Genomic DNA, 24733 nt, shown 5'->3' with positions numbered 1-24733 from the left:
GTTCCTTTCACATTTCCATAACCCATGAAATATTAGGAAAATATGGGAAAAATATGAAGCTTATGGATTGAAGGGGACTTTCAGGTCATCTTCCTTCCTGTACCAACCAGCTGTGTGATAAGGATCTGTCCTTTTCTTCTGAAGCTCGCTGCCCAGGCTAAAGGTGTGAGACCCCTGCTGGTATTGGAGACACTATGGCTGCAGAAAGACCAGGTTTATGAGGTTCTGTCATAAGAGAACTAGATTGATGGCTGCTCAACTTGGCATGGGCAGGAAAGGTTTGTCACAAGGTGGTGATAATGGCACCTGTGCTCTGTGAATTAATCCTTTAGTCAAAAGAGAAGATTTTTAGTGAAGGCTTTTTTGTCTTTGTGATTGCGAAATAAGATAGGATAGGGGCTATCCATAGTATTAAGTATATTGGGAAGACTAGATGGGCCAAATGGTTCTTATCTGCCGACACATTCTATGTTTCTATATTTCTATGTTGATATGGCGCATTTGCGATTTCCTAGTATCGCTGTGGATCGCAAAGCGTCACACCTCCCCCCTTTGGAAGATTGGGGAAGGAGTGGTCAGCAAGACTGGGACTGAAGCAATCCCAACTTCCTATTTGAGCTCGTTACAGCGGGAAAGTCCGTCAGCATTCTGATGGCGACTTCCCGGTTTGTGCTGAATCGTGAAATCGTACTGTTGGAGCGCTAAGCTCCAGCGGAGAAGTTTTCCGTTGGTACCAGAAGTACGTTTCAGCCAGCTGAGAGGGTTGTGATCTGTGATGACCATGAAGGATCGTCCATATAGGTACGATTGTAGTTTCTGTAGGGCCCATACGATTGCTAGGCACTCTTTCTCAGTGGTGCAGTATGCGGTTTCCCGCGGAAGTAGGTTTTTGGCTCAGTTAGAGGACAGGGTGCTCATTCCCGGTTGCGTCCACCTGACTAAGGACGGCTCCCAGACCGTGGTCTGAGGCGTCAGTTTGTACTAGGAACTGACGTGAGTCGGGAGCTTGAAGGACAGGAGCGCTAGCTAGCGCTTCCTTCAGGGCCCGAAATGCCTGTTCTAGTTCCGAGTTCCATGTGACCGTGTTGGGTTGTTTTTTGCCCGTTGCATCGGTCAGAGGTTTAGCCAGAGTACTATAGGATGGAACAAACTTCCTGGCTGCCTACTCTGTGTCCTAAGTACTGAACCTCTGTCATGGCAATCTGACATTTGTTGGGCTTAACGGTCAGATTGGCAGCGGACAGTCTTCCCAATACCTGTGACAGATGGTCAAGGTGATCTTCCCAGGTTGGACTATATATGGCTATATCGTCCAGATATTCTAGGGCATAACCTTGCATTCCTTCCAACAGTTCATTCATGGCCCGCTGAAAGGTGGCGGGCGCATTCTTCATCCTAAAGGGCACACGAGTAAACTCATAGAGGCCAAAAGGGGTGATGAATGCGGATTTCGCTCTCGCCTCTGGCGCAAGCGGAATCTGCCAGTATCCACGGCTCAAGTCCATGATTGTTAGATAGCTGGCGGATGCCAGCTGATCCAGCAATTCATCAATTCGAGGCATGGGATCGGTTATGGTGATGTCATTCAGTCTCCGATAGTCGACACAGAACCGGGTGGTCTTGTCCTTTTTGGGGACTAAAACAACCAGGGCGGCCCATGGACTAGAGGATTTCTGGATGACCATTAACTGTAGCATCTCATCAATCTCTCGTTTGAGCTCAGCCTGCACTTCGGGTGAAGTGCGATAGGGGCCCTGCCGTAAGGGCTTGTGGGTCCCTGTGTCAATTCGGTGAGCTGCTAGGTTGGTTTGGCCAGGGATGCCTGAGAATGTGGCGCTGTGCGCACTCAGGAGAGTGGTGAGCTGAAGCTTCTGTGGGTAGGAGAGGTGGGGGTTGATGTTCCAATCATCTGCCACATCTCGTAGCTCTGCTAGCAAATCTATCAGTGGATCTGGCTCTTCGGGTTCTAGCTGGCTACACACTGCTAATACATACTGCTCTCTTTCCTCGTGTGCTTTTAACATGTTCACGTGGAACAGTTTCTGTCGCTTACGAGGACATTAACGGCCAGGAAATGTATACAGAAATAGGTGGTCTATCTACACAAGTGACAGGAGAGGTGCTGGAAGGCGATGAGGAATGCCAGGCAGATGACCCTGACAGACCACAGCATTATGCAGTGGAGATGGAGGCAGGCAGTTTCTTCGAGTCCCTTGCACAAATGGCCAGATGCATGCTGGGTTGCTTGTGTAGTGATAGCCGCATTATCACTATTCAGTAGAGGACTACTGGCTCTCCACCATGTAGGACCCTTGCTACCGGGCCAAAATGGGTGACATTTTTACACCTGCTGGAAGGGATGATAAACTATATCTACTATAGAGACATCACATGTAGTCAGTTGACCTATGCACACCATCGTTCATCCTCATGAAGATCTGACCAGGGGGATCCTCAGCGCTTACGCTTCACTGTCAGGACTGCTGGAGGAAGATCGGGGGGGGGGGGACAAGAGCAGTACCAGCTCCTTCAGCAGTAAGTTGAGTCTCCAGTCTCTGATGAGCATGTTTCTTCACCAGGCTACCGAAGAAACGAGCCAGCAGCAGGACATGGAGCAGAACCTGAACCAGCAGGTGGTGGCATACTTAGACTGCACCATGTCACCCCATAACCAAGATTCCCAGGACTACCGGGCAGCCAAACTTGAACTGTGGCTGCAACGGGTTGAGTTGTGTGGCATCAGAGAAGGTGTTTAGTGAGGCGGGAGGCATAGTTAGCCCAAATAGAACTCACCTTTCAACACAAAATGTTGAGAGATTAACCTTTATAAAGATGAATCAGGGGTTAATCAGCTAGGATTTTCACACACTAGTGACTGATACATCAGGCTAGATCATTCTGGAAGCAATGTTCTGACGGCACTGTGCTGCCAGAACATTGTGAAAAATGGCCCGTTACTTCTGGCCACGTGCTTCAGCCACTATTTTGATGCTGCCACCCACCTGATGCCACATGCCTGCTGACTCTGCTGCCATCTTCTCCTACCGCCACCCACCATATTGTGCTCTTAATGCCACCATTGTTGCCCCCCACCTCTCCACTCTGTGACTAAGCCACTATGTTGACTCCTCATGCTGTTGCCACCCCCACCAGTCTGATGCACACATTGACCTTTAAGGCCTCATGCACATGACCGTGCCGTTTTTTGTGGTGCGCAAACCGCGGATCCGCAAAAAATGGAAGGTAATTTGCGGAACGGGCGCGGCATTATAAATGCCTATTCTTGTCCGCAAAGCGCAGACGAGAATAGGACATGTTATATTTTTTTTGCGGGGCCACGGAACGGAACCATGGATGCGGACAGTTCAGTTCACACTTCAGTTATTTGGTCAATTAATTCCAGCAGTTACTATATGGTGTGCCAAAATCAGGAGCCAGTCCTACAGATAACATATTGCAGATAATGTATCATGACAATATCTGCATCTGTTCTTTGTTTTGGACCTGTAACTGACCTAATAAATGAAGTGTGAACAGAGCCTAATAATGACGTACACTGATTTGAACATCCATATACTGTATTGTATGTGACCTGCCTGTCATACTGACGCACAGTAACTGTTTCACTACCGGAAAGGACTAGCTATGCATGTTGCTGCAATGTACAGTGATATACACCGATATACACTCTTCCTTCAGGCTGGGATATAGCTGATTTAACATGCTTTGTGATTAATTAATTAAAAATGAAGCAAATTTTTGGGAAAAATTTGGTGAAGCACCCAAATTGAATTATTGAAAACTTCAGACATCTCTAGTAGACATGTTACATTACTATGTACATATCCTACCTCTCAGAACTGCTTTCATTTTTATTTAGTTTGGATTGAGGTTCCCGTGTAGAATCTTCTATCAGTGTCACCTCTGAGTTCGGCTTGTGCACAGTAGTCATCCCATAGTTGTCTTCTATTCCTTAATAATAATAAAAAAATAAGCAATACAACATTTAATTAAGATATGAAAAAATTTAGTTTTTAAAGAAAATAGCAATAGCATTGACAACCTAGGCTAGTTTCACACTAGCAGCAGGGGAGTCCGGCAGGCTGTTTCGGCAGGTGAGCAGCCTGTCGGATCCGTCCTGCCGCTAATTCTCGTGTGCTCCCGGACTGCCGCTCCGTCCCCATTGACTATAATGGGGGCAGAGTTCCGGCGGTCGCACGGCGGCAGCGCGCGGGGAGAGGCAGCCGGACAAAAAGTACGACATGCAGTACGTTTACTCCGGCTGCTTCTCACCGTGCACTACCGTGCTGCCGTCGGAACTCCGCCCCCATTATAGTCAATGGGGATGGAGCGGCAGTCCGGGGGAACATGTGAACTAGCGGCAGGACGGATCTGACAAGCTGTTCACCCGCCAGAACAGCCTGCCGGACTCCCCTGCCGCTAATGTGAAAGTACCTTTAAAGAAGTTCTGTGCTTTGGACAATCACTATTTGACAATAAATTTATCACAAAGTATTTTCCTACTGGAACCACCAGAAATCAGCTGTTATGGAGAAGCAAGGCAGAGCGGACGTCTAGTGAGCATGATCACGGCCCCAAACTGGCGCGATCCTTCCTGAGTGGCCATGAGATCGGCCTGAAAGACTGCTGAAGGGTGCGATGCGCCAGGAAAAAGAGGAAAAAAGTCTGCCCGGCTGTAAGAAGTGGAGGGGAAGAGAGCGGGAGTGAGGGAACGAATGCTGAGACAACGAAGTCCATGCGGATGGCGAGCTGAACCTGAGAGGGTGACGGAGCTCGTGAGAGTGGTGATTGGAGAGGCGGTGTCTCGGGAGTTTCGGGCTGACGGCTCGAAGATGTGTGCTGCCCTTTGGGGTTAGCCGGACTTTTCCGGAATTCCTTCAGGCTGGGGAAGAGGTCTCCTCTGAACAAGGAGGGACAGCTCGGCAGCTTGGAGGAGTGGAGAAGTGGCAAACTGGCTAAAGTGATGAAGCCTGGAGCGTGTCTAAATCCTTTACGAGAGTTACCGGTCACCCAGTCTAAGTAAACCTGGAAGTGGCAATCTACTTTGAGGATCACCTGAGGAAAGCTAAGTGACAAGCTCGCCACATTTTTCTATTGTTGTTTGTGCAAAATTGGCAATAGACAGAAATATGAATTGACATATGCGGATATATAATATGCCGGGATGTAATGAGGGCAGAATGGGAATTGTCCATAAATATTGCCCAGTGACTATAAAGGATTTCCCCTTTTTTTTTTCGCAGTATGGGGGGGAGGGCATGACAAGACTAACTTATGTGGAGATTTGTATGGACAAATTACAATCATGGGTAGGAACTTCTCGCTAGTGTGACTAAAATTAAAATGTTATGTAATCATGGACTAATTGTGGTCCAAATAGGATTGGTATCTAAAAGCATGGACAAATTGACTTTTCTGATCAGGATTATGAATTGTGAGAGGAAGGAATAACTTTTGAGTCATTTAATTTTACTATTTTTGTTCCTTCTTTTCTCTCCTTTTCCCTTTTTCCCGTTTTTGTTCTTCCTTTTTCTCAGGCTTATGAATGTGGATGATAAGAGTACTTAAAGGGAAAACCTGAAAGGAATGTAAGTTACAATCATGGCATTAACCCTCTGCTAGTTTGGCTCTAAAATGAAATATATGAGGGAAAGTGTGGAAGATATAGGTAGACAATCTAATGTGAAAAGGATCATGGCTAAACAGGCAGGAAGTAGGAAAGGGAAGTGCCAGACAAATATGGACATTTCTGTGTCCCCAAGCTTAAAAAAAACTGATCGCCCTAAACAACAATTGATGACTTGACATTTGAGTTGTCCAGTAAACCTTGCTCAAGGAAAAGAGAATAAATCTTTAGATAAGGAAGAGGTGATCTGCCAGATGGAAGGACGGAATGTATCATTTTGCTCACGTGAGGGGGTGAGGAGGTGTCCCTGGTTGAGGAGAGAGATCCTGGAGGAAGTATACGGGAAGCTGATGATGGTGGATTTAATAACGAGAAGTCACCCTGTCTACAGGAGATATTTCTTGAGGTCAAAAAATGCAGCACAGCAATTCAGGGTCTCTCTCTCTCTAAGTGGGGAACGTGAAAGAAAATATAGGGCTGATACCAGAAGACATGCAGAAATACAAAGATAGATTGGAGGAATTGGAAAAAACGACTTCAGGGGTAGAAAATGTGCTACAAAAAACTGAAGTAGGAGAAAACTTATCCAGGAAAATAAAGATTATTAAAAGTAAATTATTGGACCTGGAAAATAGATCTAGGAGGTCTAATATAAGATGTTTGGATTATAATGGGTCACCAGTGTCATTGTTTCCAGACTATGCTAGAGAAACATTACAAGACAGAAGTCGATTTATAGAGGTAAAGAAGGAAATTTGTGAAGGTGTGCAATATTCAATGGTATTTCCAGCAAAACTCTGTGTAGACATAGTTTTTTTATACACCGGAAGAAGCAAAGGAGTGGATGAGGAAAATACCTCTTAAGATGTGAGGAAGGGAGGAAGAGAGGGCAGATAGGGGTAAGAGGAAGAGATGGGGGGTGATCTGGAGTTATCATGCTAAGTTAGAGACTCAGTGGCATGTTTGGTCACTGGGTCAACTGGTGGAGGTTTAAGGGAGGGGGAGGTTTTTGTTTTGTCACTGACGTCATGGGCGCAGGCGCACAGAGGGAGTGCTGAGGAGGCGAGCCTCCTTATCGCAGAGCGCCTGCGCCGAATCAACACAGGCGCACGATTTTTGAAATGCTGACAGGGCCGGCCGGAGGAGATCCCGGCTGGCCCTGTCAATCAACACAAGGAGAGGGAGGTTTTCTGCGGCTGCTACCAGCAAGTAGACGCCCTACTTGCTGGTAGAAAGGTAATTAGCATATGATAAAAGTACGTTTTTGGCTAAATCTACTGAACGAAAATTATTAATAACATAATGTATGGCAATATGGCCGGATAGGGATTATAGGTAGACAAAATAAATAAATATGCGTTTAGTGGGGTGACAGAAGCCCTTTAATATTAGTGAGGAGAGGTTAGAGGACAGGATACAAAAAAAATAAAAAATTGTAAGTGAGATTAAAGAATATTTTGTAAAAAAAAAAAAAAAAATGAGGGCACTGCAGCAAATAAGATGGTGTGGGAAGCAGGTAAAGCTTTTATGAGAGGGGTTTTTATGAAGAATATGTCAATATGTAAGAGAGAATATAGAAAGAATTTTGAATGCAAAGTGAAAAAAAGTGAAAAAAAATATATACAGAATCAAACAGATATTAATTATCAGAAGTGACAAACAAACTGAGTACAAAGATGAATTATACCTGCTAGTGGAAAAGCAAAACGTTGTAAGAGAACATTATATTTAGGCCTCCTGCACACGACCGTTGTGTGCACTCGTGGCCGTTGTGCCGTTTTCCGTTTTTTTTCGCGGACCCATTGACTTTCAATGGGTCCGTGGAAAAATCGGAAAATGCACCGTTTTGCAGCCGAGGCCGTGATCCGTGTATCCTGTCCGTCAAAAAAATATGACCTGTCCTATTTTTTTGACGGACAACGGTTCACGGACCCATTCAAGTCAATGGGTCCGTGAAAGAACACGGATGCACACAAGATTGGCATCCGTGTCCGTGATCCGTGGCCGTAGGTTGCTTTCATACAGCATAAAAGCTCCTCCTTCGTGAAAACTCAGATCCGACAGTATATTCTAACACAGAGGCGTTCCCATGGTGATGGGGACGCTTCAGGTTAGAATATACTGAAAAACTGTGTACATGACTGCCCCCTGCTGCCTGGCAGGTGCTGCCAGGCAGCAGGGGGCAGACCCCCCCCCCCCCTGTTTTTAACTCATTTGTGGCCAGTGCGGCCGCCCCCCCCCCCCCTCCCTCCCCTGTAGTTAACTTCTTGGTAGCCAGCCCCCCCTCCCTCCCCTGTAGTTAACTAATTGGTGTCCAGTGGGCCCCCCCTCCGTCCGCTATAGATAACTCATTGGTGGCCAGTGGGCCCTCTCCCCTCCCACCCCCTCCTAATTAAAATCGCCCCCCTATCATTGGTGGCAGTGGTGAGTACCGATCGGAGTCCCAGTGTAATCGCTGGGGCTCCGATCGGTAACCATGGCAATCGGGACGCTACTGCAGTCCCGGTTGCCATGGTAGCTTAGCAATTTGTAGAAGCTTTATACTTACCTGAAGAGCAGCGATGTCTGTGTCCGGCCGGGAGCTCCTCCTACTGGTAAGTGACAGGTCTGTGCTATAAGCAATGCGCCGCACAGACCTTTCACTTACCAGTAGGAGGAGCTCCCGGCCGGTCACAGACATCGCAGCTCTTCAGGTAAGTATGAAGCTTCTACAAATTGCTAAGCTACCATGGCAACCGGGACTGCAGTAGCGTCCCGGTTGCCATGGTTACCGATCGGAGCCCCAGCGATTACACTGGGACTCCGATCGGTACTCACCACTGCCACCAATGATAGGGGGGCGATTTTAATTAGGAGGGGGAGGGAGGGGAGAGGGCCCACTGGCCACCAACGAGTTATCTACAGCGGAGGGAGGGGGGGCCCACTGGACACCAATGAGTTATCTATAGCGGACGGAGGGGGGGGCCCACTGGCCACCAACGAGTTAACTACAGGGGAGGGAGGGGGGGCCCACTGGACACCAACGAGTTTACTACAGGGGAGGGAGGGGGGGGGGCGGCCGCACAGGGGAGGGAGGGGGGGGCGCCACTGGCCACCAATGAGTTAACTACAGGGGAGGGAGGGGGGGCGGCCGCACTGGCCACCAATGAGTTAAAAACAGGGGGGGGGGGTCTGCCCCCTGCTGCCTGGCAGCACCTGCCAGGCAGCAGGGGGCAGTCATGTACACAGTTTTTCAGTATATTCTAACCTGAAGCGTCCCCATCACCATGGGAACGCCTCTGTGTTAGAATATACTGTCGGATCTGATTTTCACGATGTAGCTCATATCCGACAGTATATTCTAACATAGAGGCGTTCCCATGGTGATGGGGACGCTTCAAGTTAAAATATACCATCGGATTGGAGAAAACTCCAATCCGATGGTATAAAAGAACTCCAGACTTTACATTGAAAGTCAATGGGGACGGATCCGTTTGAAATGGCACCATATTGTGTCAACTTCAAACGGATCCGTCCCTATTGACTTGCATTGTAATTCAGGACGGATCCGTTTGGCTCCGCACGGCCAGGCGGACACCAAAACGACTTTTTTTTCATGTCCGTGGATCCTCCAAAAATCAAGGAAGACCCACGGACGAAAAAACGGTCACGGATCACGGACCCACGGACCCCGTTTTTGCGGACCGTGTAAAAAAACGTTCGTGTGCAGGAGGCCTTAGGGACATTTACCGGGAAGGAGATTATCCACACAAAGCAAAGAACTACATATATAGCTTAATAAACGAGTATGGACTAGAAATTCAAGAACAGGGAAAGAAAAAACAGCTATTAAAGGAATATTTCAAACAAATATATAAAACTAGATTAGATCAGAGTAAGGAGGAAATAGAAGGGTTTTTGGAAAATATTAATCTGAACAGCTTAACAGTGGAACAGAAAGATGAATTGGAAATGGCAATTAAGGCTACTTTCACACTAGCGTTCATAGGTCCGTTCGTGAGCTCCGTTTGAAGGAGCTCACGAGCGGACCCGAACGCCTCCGTCCAGCCCTGATGCAGTCTGAATGGAGCGGATCCGCTCAGACTGCATCAGTCTGGCGGCGTTCAGCCTCCGCTCCGCTCGCCTCCGCACGGACAGGCGGGCAGCTGAACGCTGCTTGCAGCGTTCAGCTGTCCGCCTGGCCGTGCGGAGGCGAGCGGATCCGTTCAGACTTACAATGTAAGTCAATGGTAAAAGATCCGCTTGAAGATGTCACCATATGGCTCAATCTTCAAGCGGATCCGTCCCCCATTGACTTTACATTGAAAGTCTGAACGGATCCGCTCAGGCTACTTTCACACTTAGAATTTTTTCTAAGTTATTAATGCAGACGGATCCCTACTGAACGGAGCCTCCGTCTGCATTAATATGATCGGATCCGTTCAGAACGGATCCGATCGAACGCTAGTGTGAAAGTAGCCTAACCTAGAAGAAATAGATAGGGTTCTTGATGCAATTAGTGAAAATAAAGCTCCAGGGTCGGATGGCATTCCCTTTGAAGTCTATAGTAAATACAGGAAAGTATTATCTCCTAAGATATTAGAGATGTGGAACGACTCAAAGGAAAAAAAGAATTTACCTGATACACTTCAGGAAGCCTTAATAACCTTATTATTAAAACCTGATAAAAAATCCTAGATCAATGGACTCATATTGACCCATCTCTTTAATTAATACGATAATAAAACTTTAGCGAAGGTGCTAGTAGTAAGATTTTAAAAAATGGTAATGTCTCTAATTCACACCGATCAAACAGGGTTTATGGCAGGTAAAACTACATCAGACAATATTATCAGATGCTTTTTAAATATGCAGGTTAAACCAATAAACAGTGGAGAAAGATTAATAGCAGCTGTAGATGCTTCAAAAGCCTTCGACACGATTGAATGGCCGTTTTTGATAGCTATATTGAAGAAAATGGGATTTGAGAGAAGCGTTATCTCTTTGATAGAGCTCATATATACGAATATTAATGCTAGAATAATTGTAAATGATGAATTGTCTCACCCTTTGAGAATAGAAAGAGGAGTAAGAAAGGGTTGTCCCTTGTCGCCCCTTCTCTTTGCTCTAGTAATAGAACCTTTAGCCTCGATTATAAGGCAAGATGACAGGATAATAGGCTTTAAATATGGAGATGAAGAAAAAATTTTAATGTATGCTGACGATGTGATGTTGTTTGTAGGATCCCATGATTCAATGAGGCACATCTTTGAGACTTTCAAAATATATGGGAAAATAGCAGGATTGAAGATAAACTGGGACAAATCAGCTTGTATACCATTCGACCCTCTAGGAGACAAAATTGTAGGACCCTTACAGGTCATAGAAAATTAAGGGAGCATTAAATACTTGGGAATTAATATATCTGGTAACCTACAGGACTATACAAAATTAAATGTTGTATATCAGGTATTTGATGCTGGTTTAAAGGCACATGAGCAGTTTCGGAAGTCTCCAACTATAACATCAATGTATAAAACATGGATGAGGATTAAATCATACTGGCAGGATACTGATCTCCATAATGATACTTTGCTATGGAACAACTTAAAATAACTTAGAGCTATTGAAAGGAAAAACTGGCAGTAATATGGGATTTATAGACTGGGACAGGTCTGGAAGAATGGGGAAGTAATTGGATTTCAATAGTTAAAGGAAAGTTTTGGAGTTTCAGGAGGATTTTTTTGTATTATAACAGCTAAAGCATGCAATAAGATCACTTATGCGAGATGAAAGGCATATGAAAGATCTACCTCAGCCACAATTTTTTTTTTATTAAAGGGGTTGTCCAGGTTCAGAGCTGAACCTGGACAGCCCTCCATTTTCACCCAGGCAGCCCCCCTGACATGAGCTTTGGAGCAGTTCATGCTCCGATGCTCTCCTTTGCCCTGCGCTAAATTGCACAGGGCAAAGGCATTTTTCAGAGTTCCGGTGACGTACCGGGGCTCTCCATGGGGCTGACAGGAACCCCGGTGACGTCACCGGCACTGATGGGCGGGATTTGGCTCTGCCCTAGCCAGTAAAACGGCTAGGGCAGAGATAAAGCCCGCCCCTCAGAGCCGGTGACGTCACCGAACACACTACCGGGTGGAAGTTACCGCCCGGCAGTGTGTTATTGAAAACAAAAGAGCCCGTGCTCTGTGCGATCTAGCGCAGGGCACTGGAGCGCATCGGAGCATGAGATGCTCCGATGCTAGGCTCAGGGGGGCTGCCGGGGTGAAAATAAGGGTATGTCCGGGTTCAGCTCTGAACCCGGACAACCCCTTTAAGATGACGACGGAAAAGCATAACATTTCTATGATATACAACATTTTATTACAGCAGAAAGTGGATGGGCAGGGAAACATGGTAGAGAGGGGGAAAAAAGGAAGAGGTGGTGAACTCGATGAACTCTGAAAGATTGGAGAGAACTCTGCTGGGAATATGGAGAGTCTCCAGGAATCCGGTGCATAGACTGACACAGTTTTTCATTGTCCACCAATTATACTATACTACACCCCAAAAAAGCTGATGAGATTCTTTAAAAATAATGTGTGTAATTGTCACAAATGTGATGAGATAGGAGTAGACGATGTACACCTCTTATGGAGTTGTATATATATCCAAGATTTCTGGAATAAAGTTATCTTACAAATTAATAGGAGTCATCGATTTAATATCCCCCGTAGCTTTGAAGTATGTGTGCTGTGAGACATGCAAGATATTGTCACGGAAGGTGTACAGGAAACAAGACAACACAAAATGAATATACGACTCACTGGAAACAAAACTAAGGAACAAAAAGGGAGACCCCTGCATTAGACCTGGCACTCTCCCTGACTGCTCAGCCTATGCGAAAATCCCAATAGTAGATGATCGCATATCCTCGTACCTCGACTGTACACCCTATAATAGTGAGGGGACACGACCACCGGCTCCCTACACTAGATACGGAGGGAGTCAGGGTCACCTGGGATCCAGCAAACAGAAAAACACAAATTAATGCACAACACTTATCTTGTAGAAGACTGGGAAGTAGGATCAGCATGCACACACACTCCAGGAAGTAATATAAACCGCACACTGATGCGCTATGGGGAGGAATTTAAAGGGATGCAATCAGTACAACTACATGACAGCTGAGAGAGGCTAACGAGATGAGGAACTGAAAGCAAAACAAAGGAAGCTCAAGGAGGAGGTTCTGAAAGGCATGTGTCAGAGCTTCTCAGATGTCTGGTAGTGACAGATATAGGGCAAATTAGCCATAGAGAGTTAGCTACTATATTATTATTTCAAGCTAGACGGTGTATAGTAAAAAAAACTGGGCCGAAAACCAACCTCCAACGATTAGAATGTGGGAGAGTTTAATAAAAAGTTCAATAGCATGTGAAAGAGTGAATATAGCGTCAAAAAGGGAAAAGTAAATGGATCAGGAGGGGGTGAGGGGGGGTGAACCATTGGGGAGCCTTTTTTTTTTTTTTTTTGGGAGGGAATAGGGGGAGGCTGGATAGATAGTTTACCTGATGAAACATGAGAATAATATTAAAACAAAGTTTTGAAGAATCATTTTCAGGGAATTGCCGACATCAACTCGTAGACATACGAACGTCTCAAAAGTACTGGGATAGTTTATCTACCTCATTGGGGTGTATATGCAGGGCAATAGAAGGTCTCAGTTCAGGGGAATGTCTCTAGCCAAGTTATGTTTTTTTGGCTTATGTATCTGTTATGTTATTCTACTTTCTAGATGTACGAGACGCCTTGTATGGAATTGCAGTAGGGTTGATTGTCATTGATGGCGATTCAGAAGAACTCATATGTCCTTTGGATTGAAATGTGATTTTAACTGTATCAATGGTTGTTCAATAAAAAACAAAAAGGAATTATAAAAAAATAAATAAATTGCTATTCAGTGACAGCCTAATGTACCTCCAGCCACATCATCACAAGTTCTTTTCTGTCAGGCGAATGCCAAATTTTTGGGGCCTGTACTGGCCTACAATAAAATAGTTATCCAGTGACCGTCTAATATACCTCCAGCCACATAATCACTTGTTCTTTTCTGTCAAGTGAATGCCTAATTTTTGGGGCCTGTATTCCACTGGCCTACAGTAAATTTGTTATTCCGTGACTGCCTAATGTACCTCCAGCCACATAATCACTTGTTCTTATCTGTCGGGTTAATGCCTCATTTTTGGGGCCTGTACTCCCGTGGCCTAAATTTTCTAGGCTTCAGCAGGGCACATTTTTGAGAGTTTCCCTTTAACACATAAAAATGGCCCCTGATTAAAATACATATTTTTGTTGGGAATTTTTGCCATTGATCCCCATCTGGTATGTCACTGTCCATGTTGTGGGACTTTTTGTGCACCTCTAGTAAGTATTTGGTGGCTGCAAATATGACCTGAAGGTTTTTTAGGTTCGCCTGCCATTAAAGTGAATGGTGCCCTTCGCGAATGCGGGGTTCACGAATATTTGGTCGCGATTGCGCATTTGCGAAACGTCCCGTCTGATGTTCGTCCATCACTAGCAGCGATCACCTCCACTCGCTTGTCTTCATACAGATTTGTTTCTGGGCAGCAGATTTCTGTTTACACAGCATAATCTGCTGCACAGAAACAGTGATTTAAATATCTGTGTCACCGGATGAACAAGCATTTTGCTCATTTATCAGGTGATTGGCGACACCTTTACATGGCCAGATTACGTTCATTCTAATGTTTGCTCCCTATAGTCGGCCCAACAACTATGTGGTGTAAATACACCCAGACTCTCAATTTAATGCCCATATTGACATTCAGTTAAAGGGGTTCTCCAGGGATTTAAAATGGATGCCAACCACCTGTCCTCGAATATGAATAGGACTGATTGCTTGCACTTGCAGAGCTGCCTGGTTGGGAGGACCTCTTTACAAACTATGCTTTGGCACCTATTGGTGAGCGTTCTTGTCAGCCATGATGACATATCATAGGAAGGTTCACTTCACTACCATCTATTGTAGAGGCTCTTACCCTCCCCTATGCAGCTCTATAAGTGGTGGCAACCAGTCCTGCTTACATCCTAGGGCTACTTTCATACGTACGTTGTTGTTTTCCAGTAGGGCCAGACTAAAGGTGAAGCCATAGGAGGAGGCCATCATGACAATGGTTTGGGTAGTGGGCAGAGTTTTTTGTTATGGTAACGGGAAGGGGTGGGCGGGCTAGTGGGCTTAAGTTAGGAGGAGCAGCCTGAGCAGGGCGCCATTTTGTGCTGCCAGCCAGGCGAACTCCCACCCTCCCACTCTATGGGTGCTTATAGTTAGGTAGGTGAGGTGTTTTAGGCAGATGGGTGTATATAGACAAGATACATGAAAAAGTATGGGGGACAGTGGGGGCGTTTTAGTAGTATTGTTGGGGTGAATGGGGGTAGGTTGACATTTTATTAGTCGCGGCAGTCGTGAGGCGGGGAGGTCCCCAAAGTTGGGGAATATAGTGGTACTTAAGAATGTGAGGACCCCGCGGGAGGGGCTGGACTCTCATGGAGGATCTGGAAATTGAGGAATTAGACATCCATCAGTTGGCTGCGGGCAAGATGGAGTCACCAGTTTATCTGGATTGTGTGGTGTTATTGGGGCTTCTAGGACCTCCCTCATCTGTGCTTTAAGGAATGTTAGGTTGGTTATTTAACTGTTATTATGTTATTTATTTTATTTAATAAAACAGCTGCTATGGCCGATGAAAATCCGAACTGTTGTCTGTGGTTATTTAAAACGGGGAATCAAAACGCAGTGCCCAACTTCCGGCGATGCCACATGTGTGACACTTTTTTGCAGCCTAGGGGAGCAAAGGGGCTCAAATTCCTTTTAGGAGGGCATTTTTAGACATTTGGATTCCAGACTTCTTCTCACGCTTTAGGGCCCCTAAAATGCCAGGGCAGTATAAATACCCCACATGTGACCCCATTTTGGAAAGAAGACACCCCAAGGTATTCCAGGAGGGGTATGGCGAGTTCATAGAAGATTTTTTTATTTTTTTTGGCAAAAGTTAGCGGAAATTGTTTTTTTTTTTTTTTTTTTTTCACAAAGTCTCCCTTTCCGCTAACTTGGGACAAAAATTTCAATCTTTCATGGACTCAATATGCCCCTCAGCGAATACCTTGGGGTGTCTTCTTTCCAAAATGGGGTCATTTGTGGGGTGTTTGTACTGCCCTGGCATTTGAGGGTCTCTGCAATCATTACATGTATGGCCAGCATTAGGAGTTTCTGCTATTCTCCCTATATTGAGCATACGGGTAATGAGATTTTTTTTTCCGCTCAGCCTCTGGGCTGGAAGAAAAAAATGAATGGCACAGATTTCTTCATTGGCATCGATCAATGTGGATGAAAAAATCTCTGCCAAAAAAAGAGGGCAAAGGCGTCTGCCAGGACATAGGAGCTCCGCCCAACATCCATGCCCACTTAGCTCGTATGCCCTGGCAAACCCGATTTCTCCATTCACATCAATCGATGTGGATGAATAAATCATTGCCGGGAATTATTTTTTTTTATATACAAAGTGTTTGCCAAAGCATATGAACACCACCGCCCCCTCAGCTCATAAGCCTCGGCAAACGTATCTTTTACTGCAGAGGAAAAATCTCGTCTTGCAGCGCCGCATACACTGACTTTTGTGTAATCTGACAGCAGCGCAATGCTTCTGTCAGAATGCACATCAGTGCTGCAGCTGGTTCATCGGTTGGTCCACCTAGAAGGTAAAAAAAACTAAACAAAAAAGAAAACACCAGGCCACAACGCAATAAATTTATTAACATTATAATAACATTTGAACAGAACATTAACTTTTATAAACTTTATTTAACTTTTTGAACAGAACATTAACTTTTTTTACTTACCGGTGATTTTTATGTTTTTATTTTTTATTTTTTACTTTATTTATAGGACAAACCTCTCCTTCCCCATGGGACAATGTGCAAAGCGCAAATCGCCCAGAGATGTGGCGAAGTAGATTATGCACTTTGTCCCAGGTGAAAGGAGAGGTTTGCAGCAGCTCTGTGTGAAAGGGCCCTAATAGCCCTGTGTGCCTGTCCTGTGAGATGCAATCCCTATGCTAATAGTGTACCTGTGAGTGGTACTTCCTGAAACACTCCCCTAAGCATAGGTCAGGGCAGTCAGGACAGAAATAGCGGGTGTCACGCCTTATTCCACTCCTGCTACAGACACAACATCTTTTTCGGGGTGACGCTTGGGTTGAGGTACCAGAAACGACATTGGGGAAATGTCGCTCGTGTAGCCGGCTCACTACACTGGTGGATGGGGCCACGGAACCTCCTGGATACAGGAGGTTCTCGATGATCTCTTCCTGAAATTTGAGGAAGGATCTTGTTCTCCCAGCCTTACTGTAGAGAACAAAACTATTATATACAGCCAATTGAATCAAATATACAGACACCTTCTTATACCAGTGTCTGGTGCGGCGGGACACTAAATAAGGAGCCAACATCTGGTCATCTAAGTCCATCCCTCCCATGAGCAAATTATAGTCGTGGACCGAGAGGGGCTTTTCAATGACACTGGTTGCTCATTCAATTTCTATTGTTGTGTCTGCGTGAATGGAGGAGAGCATGTAAATGTCACGCTTGTCTCTCCATTTCACCGCGAGCAGTTCTTCGTTACACAAGGCAGCCCTCTCCCCCCTTGCAAGACGGGTGGTAACGAGCCGTTGGGGGAAGCCCTGGCGACTAGGTCGCGTGGTGCCACAGCAGCCAATCTGTTCTAGGAACAAATGCCTGAAGAGGGGCACACTTGTGTAAAAATTGTCCACATAAAGATGGTACCCCTTGCCAAATAAGGATGACACCAAGTCCCAGACTGTCTTCCCACTGCTCCCCAGGTAGTCAGGGAAACCGACCGGCTTCAAGGTCTGATCTTTACCCTTATAGATCCGAAATTTGTGGGTATAGCCTGTGGCCCTTTCACAGAGCTTATACAATTTGACCCCATACTGGGCGCGCTTGCTTGGGATGTATTGTTTGATGCCAAGGCGCCCGGCAAAATGTATAAGGGACTCGTCTACGCAGATGTTTTGCTCAGGGGTATTCAAATCTGCAAATTTATTGTTAAGGTGGTCTATGAGGGGCCGAATTTTGTGGAGCCGGTCAAAAGCTGGGTGGCCTCTGGGACGGGAGGTGTTGTTGTCGCTAAAGTGCAGGAAACGCAGGATGGCCTCAAATCGTGCCCTGGACATGGCAGCAGAGAACATGGGCATGTGATGAATTGGGTTTGTGGACCAATATGACCGCAATTCATGCTTTTTGGTTAGGCCCATGTTTTAATTTCAGAAACTTGGACGGGTTTCCACTGGAAAGACTGGGCATAAAAGCTTGCCGGGTTGGCGGCTATAAATTGAGTGGGATACCGATTTGTTTCTGCCACTACTAAGTCCAAGAGCTCCGCAGTCAAGAACAGCTCAAAAAATCCCAGTGCCGAACCGATCTGAGCTGTCTCAACCCGAACTCCAGACTGGGCGGTGAAAGGGGGAACTACTAGTGCGGCTGAAGTTGAGGGCTGCCAATCAGGGTTTGCCAGCACCTCAGCGACTCTAGGGGCTCTATGGGCCTGTCTGTGCGGTGGCTGCGACGGGGGAACTACTGCACGTGCCACCGTACCAGCTTTAACTGCCCTTCTGGTGCTCGCCACTTCACCATGTTCTACGGCAGTGCTGGTACTAGGTCCAGGATGGGCTGCGCTGCTGGTGTATGCCTCACCACGTAATCCAACAGCGCCAGCCCTACTCTGCTGCCCTTAAAGGGGATCCTGCGCAACCTGTGGTCTAGCAACACAGGGCCGGGTACGCCTGGTGGTATCAGGGACCTCAACCTCCTCGTCCGAACTTTGGGTCAGACTGCCACTGCTTTCTACAGGTTCATATTCTAACCCGCTGGATTCGTCAGATGAGGGTTCCCATTCCTCATCCGACTGGGTCAGAAGCCTGTAGGCCTCTTCAGAAGAATACCCAAGAAAAAAAGCAAGCCTGTCTTACAAATGGGAGGCTAGCAAAGTTCCGGAGGCCGCTGCGATTGATAAAAAATATTAAAACTGATTTTGGGCAAACACTGCGTTTTGGGTGGAGGGCGAGCTAAGGTGACACTAATACTATTATAGATCTGACTGTGATCAGTTCTGATCACTTACAGATACTATAACAGTACAAATGCTCATTTGCGATATGCTAATCAGCGAATCAGTGACTGCGGTACGGTGGGCTGGGCGCTAAACGATCACTAACTACCTAACCAAGGGGCCTAAACTAGCCTAAAACTATCAGTCAATACCAGTGGGAAAAAAAGTGACAGTTTACACTGATCACTTTTTTCCCTTTCACTAGGTGATTGACAGGGGTGATCAAGGGGTTAATTGGGGCGATGGGGGGTGATCTGGGGCTAAGTGTACTGTTGGTGTGTACTCACTGTGAACTGTGCTCCTCTGCTGGAACCAACCAACGAAAAGGACCAGCAGAGGAGCACAGCAGCCATTTAACACATTATATTTATAAATATAATGTGTTAGATGGCTTCTGATTCGATTTTTTGAAAATCATCAGCCTGCCAGCGACGATCATTGGCTGGCAGGCTGATGACAACATTGTCCTGAAACTTTTGCCGGCCCGCGATGCGCATGCGCGGGCCGGCTGTGAGCGTCATCTCGCGTCTCAGTCCGGAGGCAGTTAATATAGCATACAATGTAGTGTGAAACAGGCAAAAAAAAATCTAATGGGGTGGAATTTGAAAAAAATGCCTCAATTTTTCAACATTTTTATGGGTTTTGTTCCTACGGAATTCCCTTTGTGGCAAAACTGACCTGTACCCTTCATTCTCTGGGTGTCCCGAGGGTGTCAAGACCCACGCCTGACTCCGTTATACCCGGGGTCAGGAAGTCGCAGCAGTTGGCTGCGCGCTCTATGTAAGATAGGGCTGTTTTCTTTATGGTAGCTTTCTGGGTTTGCTTTGCAACCCTTTTTGGCTCACTCAGGGATCCGTAGCTCCTTCTCCTCAGCTGTCCCTTGTCCAGCACTCCCAACCTCCTTATATTCCCCTCTCACACTTCTCTGGTTGCCAGATATAGCGCTTCCTGCCTGGACATCTATACTGACCCACTGGAGCTGTGTTGCTGCGTTCTCTGGTTGTTGGTCCAGAACGTTTCCCTCCGGATCCCTGTTGGACCTTTGGGGGCTGCTGTGGTCGCCCACCTGGCTTTATGTGTTTGTCTGTATTGTCTGTCCTCTCCCTGGTGTTTCCCTCTTAGTGTCAGTGGTGCGGACTAGCGATCCCACCGGCCCCTTCACTATCTAGGGCTCATTGTAGGGAAAGCCAGGGTTTAGGCACGTGATCGCTGCACGGGTGAGGAACCCGTCTAGGGACGTCAGGGCAGTCAGGTGCCAGCCGCAAGGTGAGTCAGGGGTCACCACCTTTCCCTCTCCCTTGGGCAGGGCTTTCCCTTTTCCCTCCCTGTGCGTGACGCCGGTCATTACACTGGGTCAGTTTGATTACAGTGATACCACATATGTATAGGTTTTTCATGTCTAAATAATGTAAAAATACATTAACACTTTATTTACTTTTTACATCACCATATTCTGACCCCCATAACTTTTTTATAGTTATATGATCTACTGTATGGGGGCTCATTTTTTGCGGCGCAAACTGTAGTTTTTATTGATACCATTTTGGAGCGTGTGTGACATTTTAATCACATTTTATTACATTTTTGGGGGTGAGAAAAGTGATGAAAAAATGGAGCTGGTAACAAAGGGGTTAGGATGGGGGGGATGGGCTGTGTCAGGCTTTAGCACAGTGGACAAAAGTAGGAGGAGCGATCTGTATGCAGGCTCCTGCCCTGCGCTCTTTCAGCTGTGCTCGCATAGAGTACGGATTATAAAGCGCTATAGGCACCTGAATTCAGCACCTATTTCTTAAAGGTTTCTTAAGCCAGGAGGTGGGATGGGCCAGGGGTGGGTAGTGGGCGGGGTTTGGAACCCAATTCAGACACTTGCTATGGGGCCCAGTCATTTCTGTGTACGCCCCAGTGCTTAGTCTACATATAATATTTGCACTTATGTCTAGTAATCTTCTGTAGTATTATTGTAAAGCTTTCATATTAAAGTACACCAGTACAAATACTATGTTCCACAGGGGTGGACTTGCCATAGACCCTACATGGAATTTTTCCCCATGGGCCAATACCCATAGGGCCGCCTAAGTCCCCCTCACTGCCATAGGCCCAATACATACTACTGGGGAAACTATAGGGTAGTGATGGACGAACATCTGCTGGGGGAACTATAGGGTAGTGAGCGGTAGTGATGGACGAACATCTGCTGGAACGGTTCGCGAATGCGATCAAATGTTCGCGAACCGCAAGTTTGCGGCGAGACCTCCCCCATTCTAACTCCTTTGTTACATAGCCACCGAGCATTCATTTTAATGGCAGGCGAACCTGAAAAACCTTCAGATCATATTTGCAGCCAAGAAATAATTACTAGAAGTGCGTAAATAGTCCCACAACATGGACAGTGACATATCAGATGTATTATTTGAATTTGCGATCTCGATAAAAAAAAAATCTAAATCAATGCGAAATATCGGCAATATAATTTTCACGTACGCACATGCGCAAATGCACTATACAGTACCCAAATACACTATAAAGAAAGTATATTGGTATATAAAACCCCGCTTCAATCAGTTTTTTTTTGGGGGGGGCTGGTATATCACACCAGTAGAAATTATTTGTTCCAATAGAGTTTGTCAGGTGCTCGGCGGCACCAAATCAGAAACCATATGTCCTACCACAATCCAGGGGGTTCCAGTGCACATCCATGAATCCCAGAGGGAAAGCAAAAAACATCCATCCCTGGGCTAGATGATGATGTGGTACTGAAGGACAGGGTGGGCAAAGAACTGTCCCTGATATTGCCCTACGGGGGATGCTATTCTGGCCCTGATAGCCTAACCACAGACCACCCGCCCTGATAAGAGCGACCCTGTCCGGTACCTTACCCTATATAAAAATGGCCCTAGTAAGCCACTAGCCCCTGGGCCCCTGACTTCCAGGTGATCACTATATAGATCTATGTGTTTTTGACTAATTATAAAAGTATATTAAGAGTATATTGCACCCCTCTGTGTATCACACATATAGATAGCACACCTATACTAGTGCTTAAAATGACTTTTGTGGCCCTATTAGCTAGCGTTTGGTGTCCCTAACAGCCTGTCCCTGCTTCACACAGCAACCGCTCCCTAAACTGGCAAAACGCTGAATGTAAAATGGCGGTCAGATCAGGTTTATTTATGAGGTAGGGGGTATGTCCATGTGCTGAAATGTCTCAATTGGCTGTCCTGTACCACCTGATGAATGTGTCATGGGTCAAAGTTCTTCACAATGTAAAAGAATAATGCCGGCGCAAATTTCTCCATATGTTCGCATGTTCAGCGAATCGCGAACACGCAAAGTTCGCCGCAAACCGCAAGGCAATCTCTAATAAGCGGCATAGGCAATATTCCTTTTTGTGATATTTCGCAAATTTTTCCCATAATATTTGCAATAAATTTGCGAATTCTAGAATTCATACAAGTATTGTTGTGACATCACAGCACTATGTCTGTAGCATGTATAGACAGCAAAGAAACAGTAATTCCTATCACACTACCTAACACCCTGCACTGGAGCCACACTATATCACTATCTAACCTACACTGATTATCTCCCACTTACTATCTGTAATATATATATATATATATATATATATATATATGTATATATATATATATATATATATATATATATATATACTAACTAACTATCTGTATTATATATATGAGTTAACTATCTAATGTCATTGGATAAGGAATAAGATCCAGATTGGTTGCTAGGGATGTTGCTAAGCTTTGACAAAGATATTGCAGCCTTCTCATTGGCCCACAAGCAAGAAGGGAGGTTACTGATGAAAAAAAAAATCTTTAATATTTGCGATTACGAATATATAGCACTATGGTCTACACCTTTGCGAATTCTCTAAGTGCCGATATTCGCAATAAAAATTAGCGATTAGATGATGCCCAGAATGCTGAAAGTAGGGCTGGCTTGTTGTTGTGGCCCACATCTCACCTAAGCCCCCGGCTCCATATTCATATTAGAGACAAATGGAGGAAGACAGAACAGGGCAGCAATTGATGGCCACCACACTGGGACAGCTTCTGGTGAGGTATTCTGTGCTGCACTGTGGTATTTGGTTCTCTGGGATAATACTCTGTGCTGCACTATGGTAGCACTGACCCTGCCAAATTGTATTGGCCCATTCTACTTGTGCTGCCCCACGTTCTATCAATTTGTGGCCACTTTTAATTTTTTTCCAAGGCCACTTTAAGTTTCCAGGCCATCCTTTATGTTCCAGATTGTGGAGGTGATGGTTTAAAAAATTAGAATATTTTAATAACAAACCACGAAAATTTGGTTTCTATTGAAAAACTTTTTTTGGATTTATAGGATTCCTATCAGTAAAGTTAATGGACAAACAAAGCACGCTCTTCACTCTCTCCAAGTACAAACTTTTTATTTATACCTCATGCACACGGTCAATGTTGTGGTCTGCATCTGAGCCGCATTTTTTGCAGTTCGGGTGTGGACCCATTCACTTCAATGAGGCTGCAAAAGATGCGGACAGCACTCTGTGTGCTGTCTGCATCCGTTGCTGCGTTCCGTACCCCCCCCCCCCCCCCAAAAAAAAATTTTGTTTTGCGGACAAGAATAGGCATTTCTACAATGGGCAGCCCGTTCTGTGCTTATGGACTCCCCTGTATTAAAAGTGCTTGATCAATTGAAAGGACACTGATAGCTGATGAATATATACGGTATATCAGGTCAGTGAACAAAGTATCTAGTGAACATCTTTCCCCTCAAAGTAGATTGTTCAGTCTGACCAGTGGTCAGAAAGTTTGAAGTGTTGATTTTGTCATGTTGTAAGTTTAGATTTAGAGGGACATTTATCATTGCCAAATTTATGAACATAATGCACTTTTTCTATTATAAATTTGGCACAAGTGCAATGCTGATGCGCCTATTTCTGTGAAGATGCGTCTATTTCAGTGAAGGTATGCCTACCTAGGGGATGCCTGACGTGGAGTTGCAACTGGTTGGAATATTTTAAAAAGTCACAAGTACTTTGGAGTATGAACATTTGTGGATATTTTCCTCTGTTGCTGCTGTGCAAAGCCATCAACTCACTACTTTTTTGCACTTTGAATGGTTGACATGTACTTTGATTTATGTGGATGTATGCACTTATACTGTCTTATATTGTTGAACTGCATTTATGTTCATTGTGATATATCTTGTTCATATGAACTGTTATATCTGCTAATACTGAGAAACCTTCTGACTTTCTACCTACGTATGCAAAATTTTGGAGGTAAAAAAACAGACACTCCGTCCTTCTGACTGTCTGGTTTAGATCTGTTGTTTATGTCTGAAGACTTTTTTTATGTCTGGAAAAACTCTTTATTCATTCCCATAGACTTGCATTGAAGCTGTATACACGTCTATTATAGAAAGAAATTGTAACAGTGTTTCTGTTTACGCTCAGATTCTTCATTCCACCCCTCCCACTAGAATGTTTTACTTCAGCCCCTAGGTGTCTGCAGATAGCGACTAGTGCTTAGTATGTAGGAGAGACTCTGTCAGATTTCATGAGGGACCAGAAGAAAACGTTGACATGGGGATACTCAGCCACAGATCCTGGGTGTTGAGCGTTGTTACTAGGGAGCCAGCCAGAGAGAGAGAGAGAGGGACAGCCAGCTCAGGCCTTTCATCAGCACAAAACTTTCTTCTGCCAGTGAGGAGCTCAGTGTCTTGCCTGTATTGTATTGTATCTGAATTCCTCCAGTAAAGAAGCACACTGGTTTACAGCAAACCCTGACTCTCCGGACTTATTTCCCATTGGGGAGCACCATGCCTTACCATCCTTTTCTGAAAGCAGCAACACATGGTGACACAAACACTACTTCTCCTCTTTTTAATCCACACCTTTTTGATCT

General features: G+C 45.4%; 1 protein-coding gene across 7 annotated transcripts in view; it reads right to left on the bottom strand.

Moving 5' to 3' along the window:
• LOC122932493 overlaps positions 1-24733 on the bottom strand; it is a 155003-nt gene that overhangs the window by 29552 nt on the left and 100718 nt on the right. For all 7 annotated transcript variants that reach the window (XR_006388309.1, XR_006388308.1, XM_044286940.1 and 4 more), the window contains one exon: positions 3852-3972. Coding sequence is in view for 5 of the 7 variants with exons in the window: in XM_044286940.1 (XP_044142875.1) it covers positions 3852-3972 (121 nt within the window). In the remaining 2 variants the exon portion in view is untranslated. The remainder of the gene's footprint in view (positions 1-3851; positions 3973-24733) is intronic.

The sequence above is a fragment of the Bufo gargarizans genome, chromosome 3 (genome assembly GCF_014858855.1).
Source record: "Bufo gargarizans isolate SCDJY-AF-19 chromosome 3, ASM1485885v1, whole genome shotgun sequence".
Lineage (NCBI taxonomy): Eukaryota > Metazoa > Chordata > Amphibia > Anura > Bufonidae > Bufo > Bufo gargarizans.
This window is presented reverse-complemented; position numbering and strand designations above follow the sequence as displayed.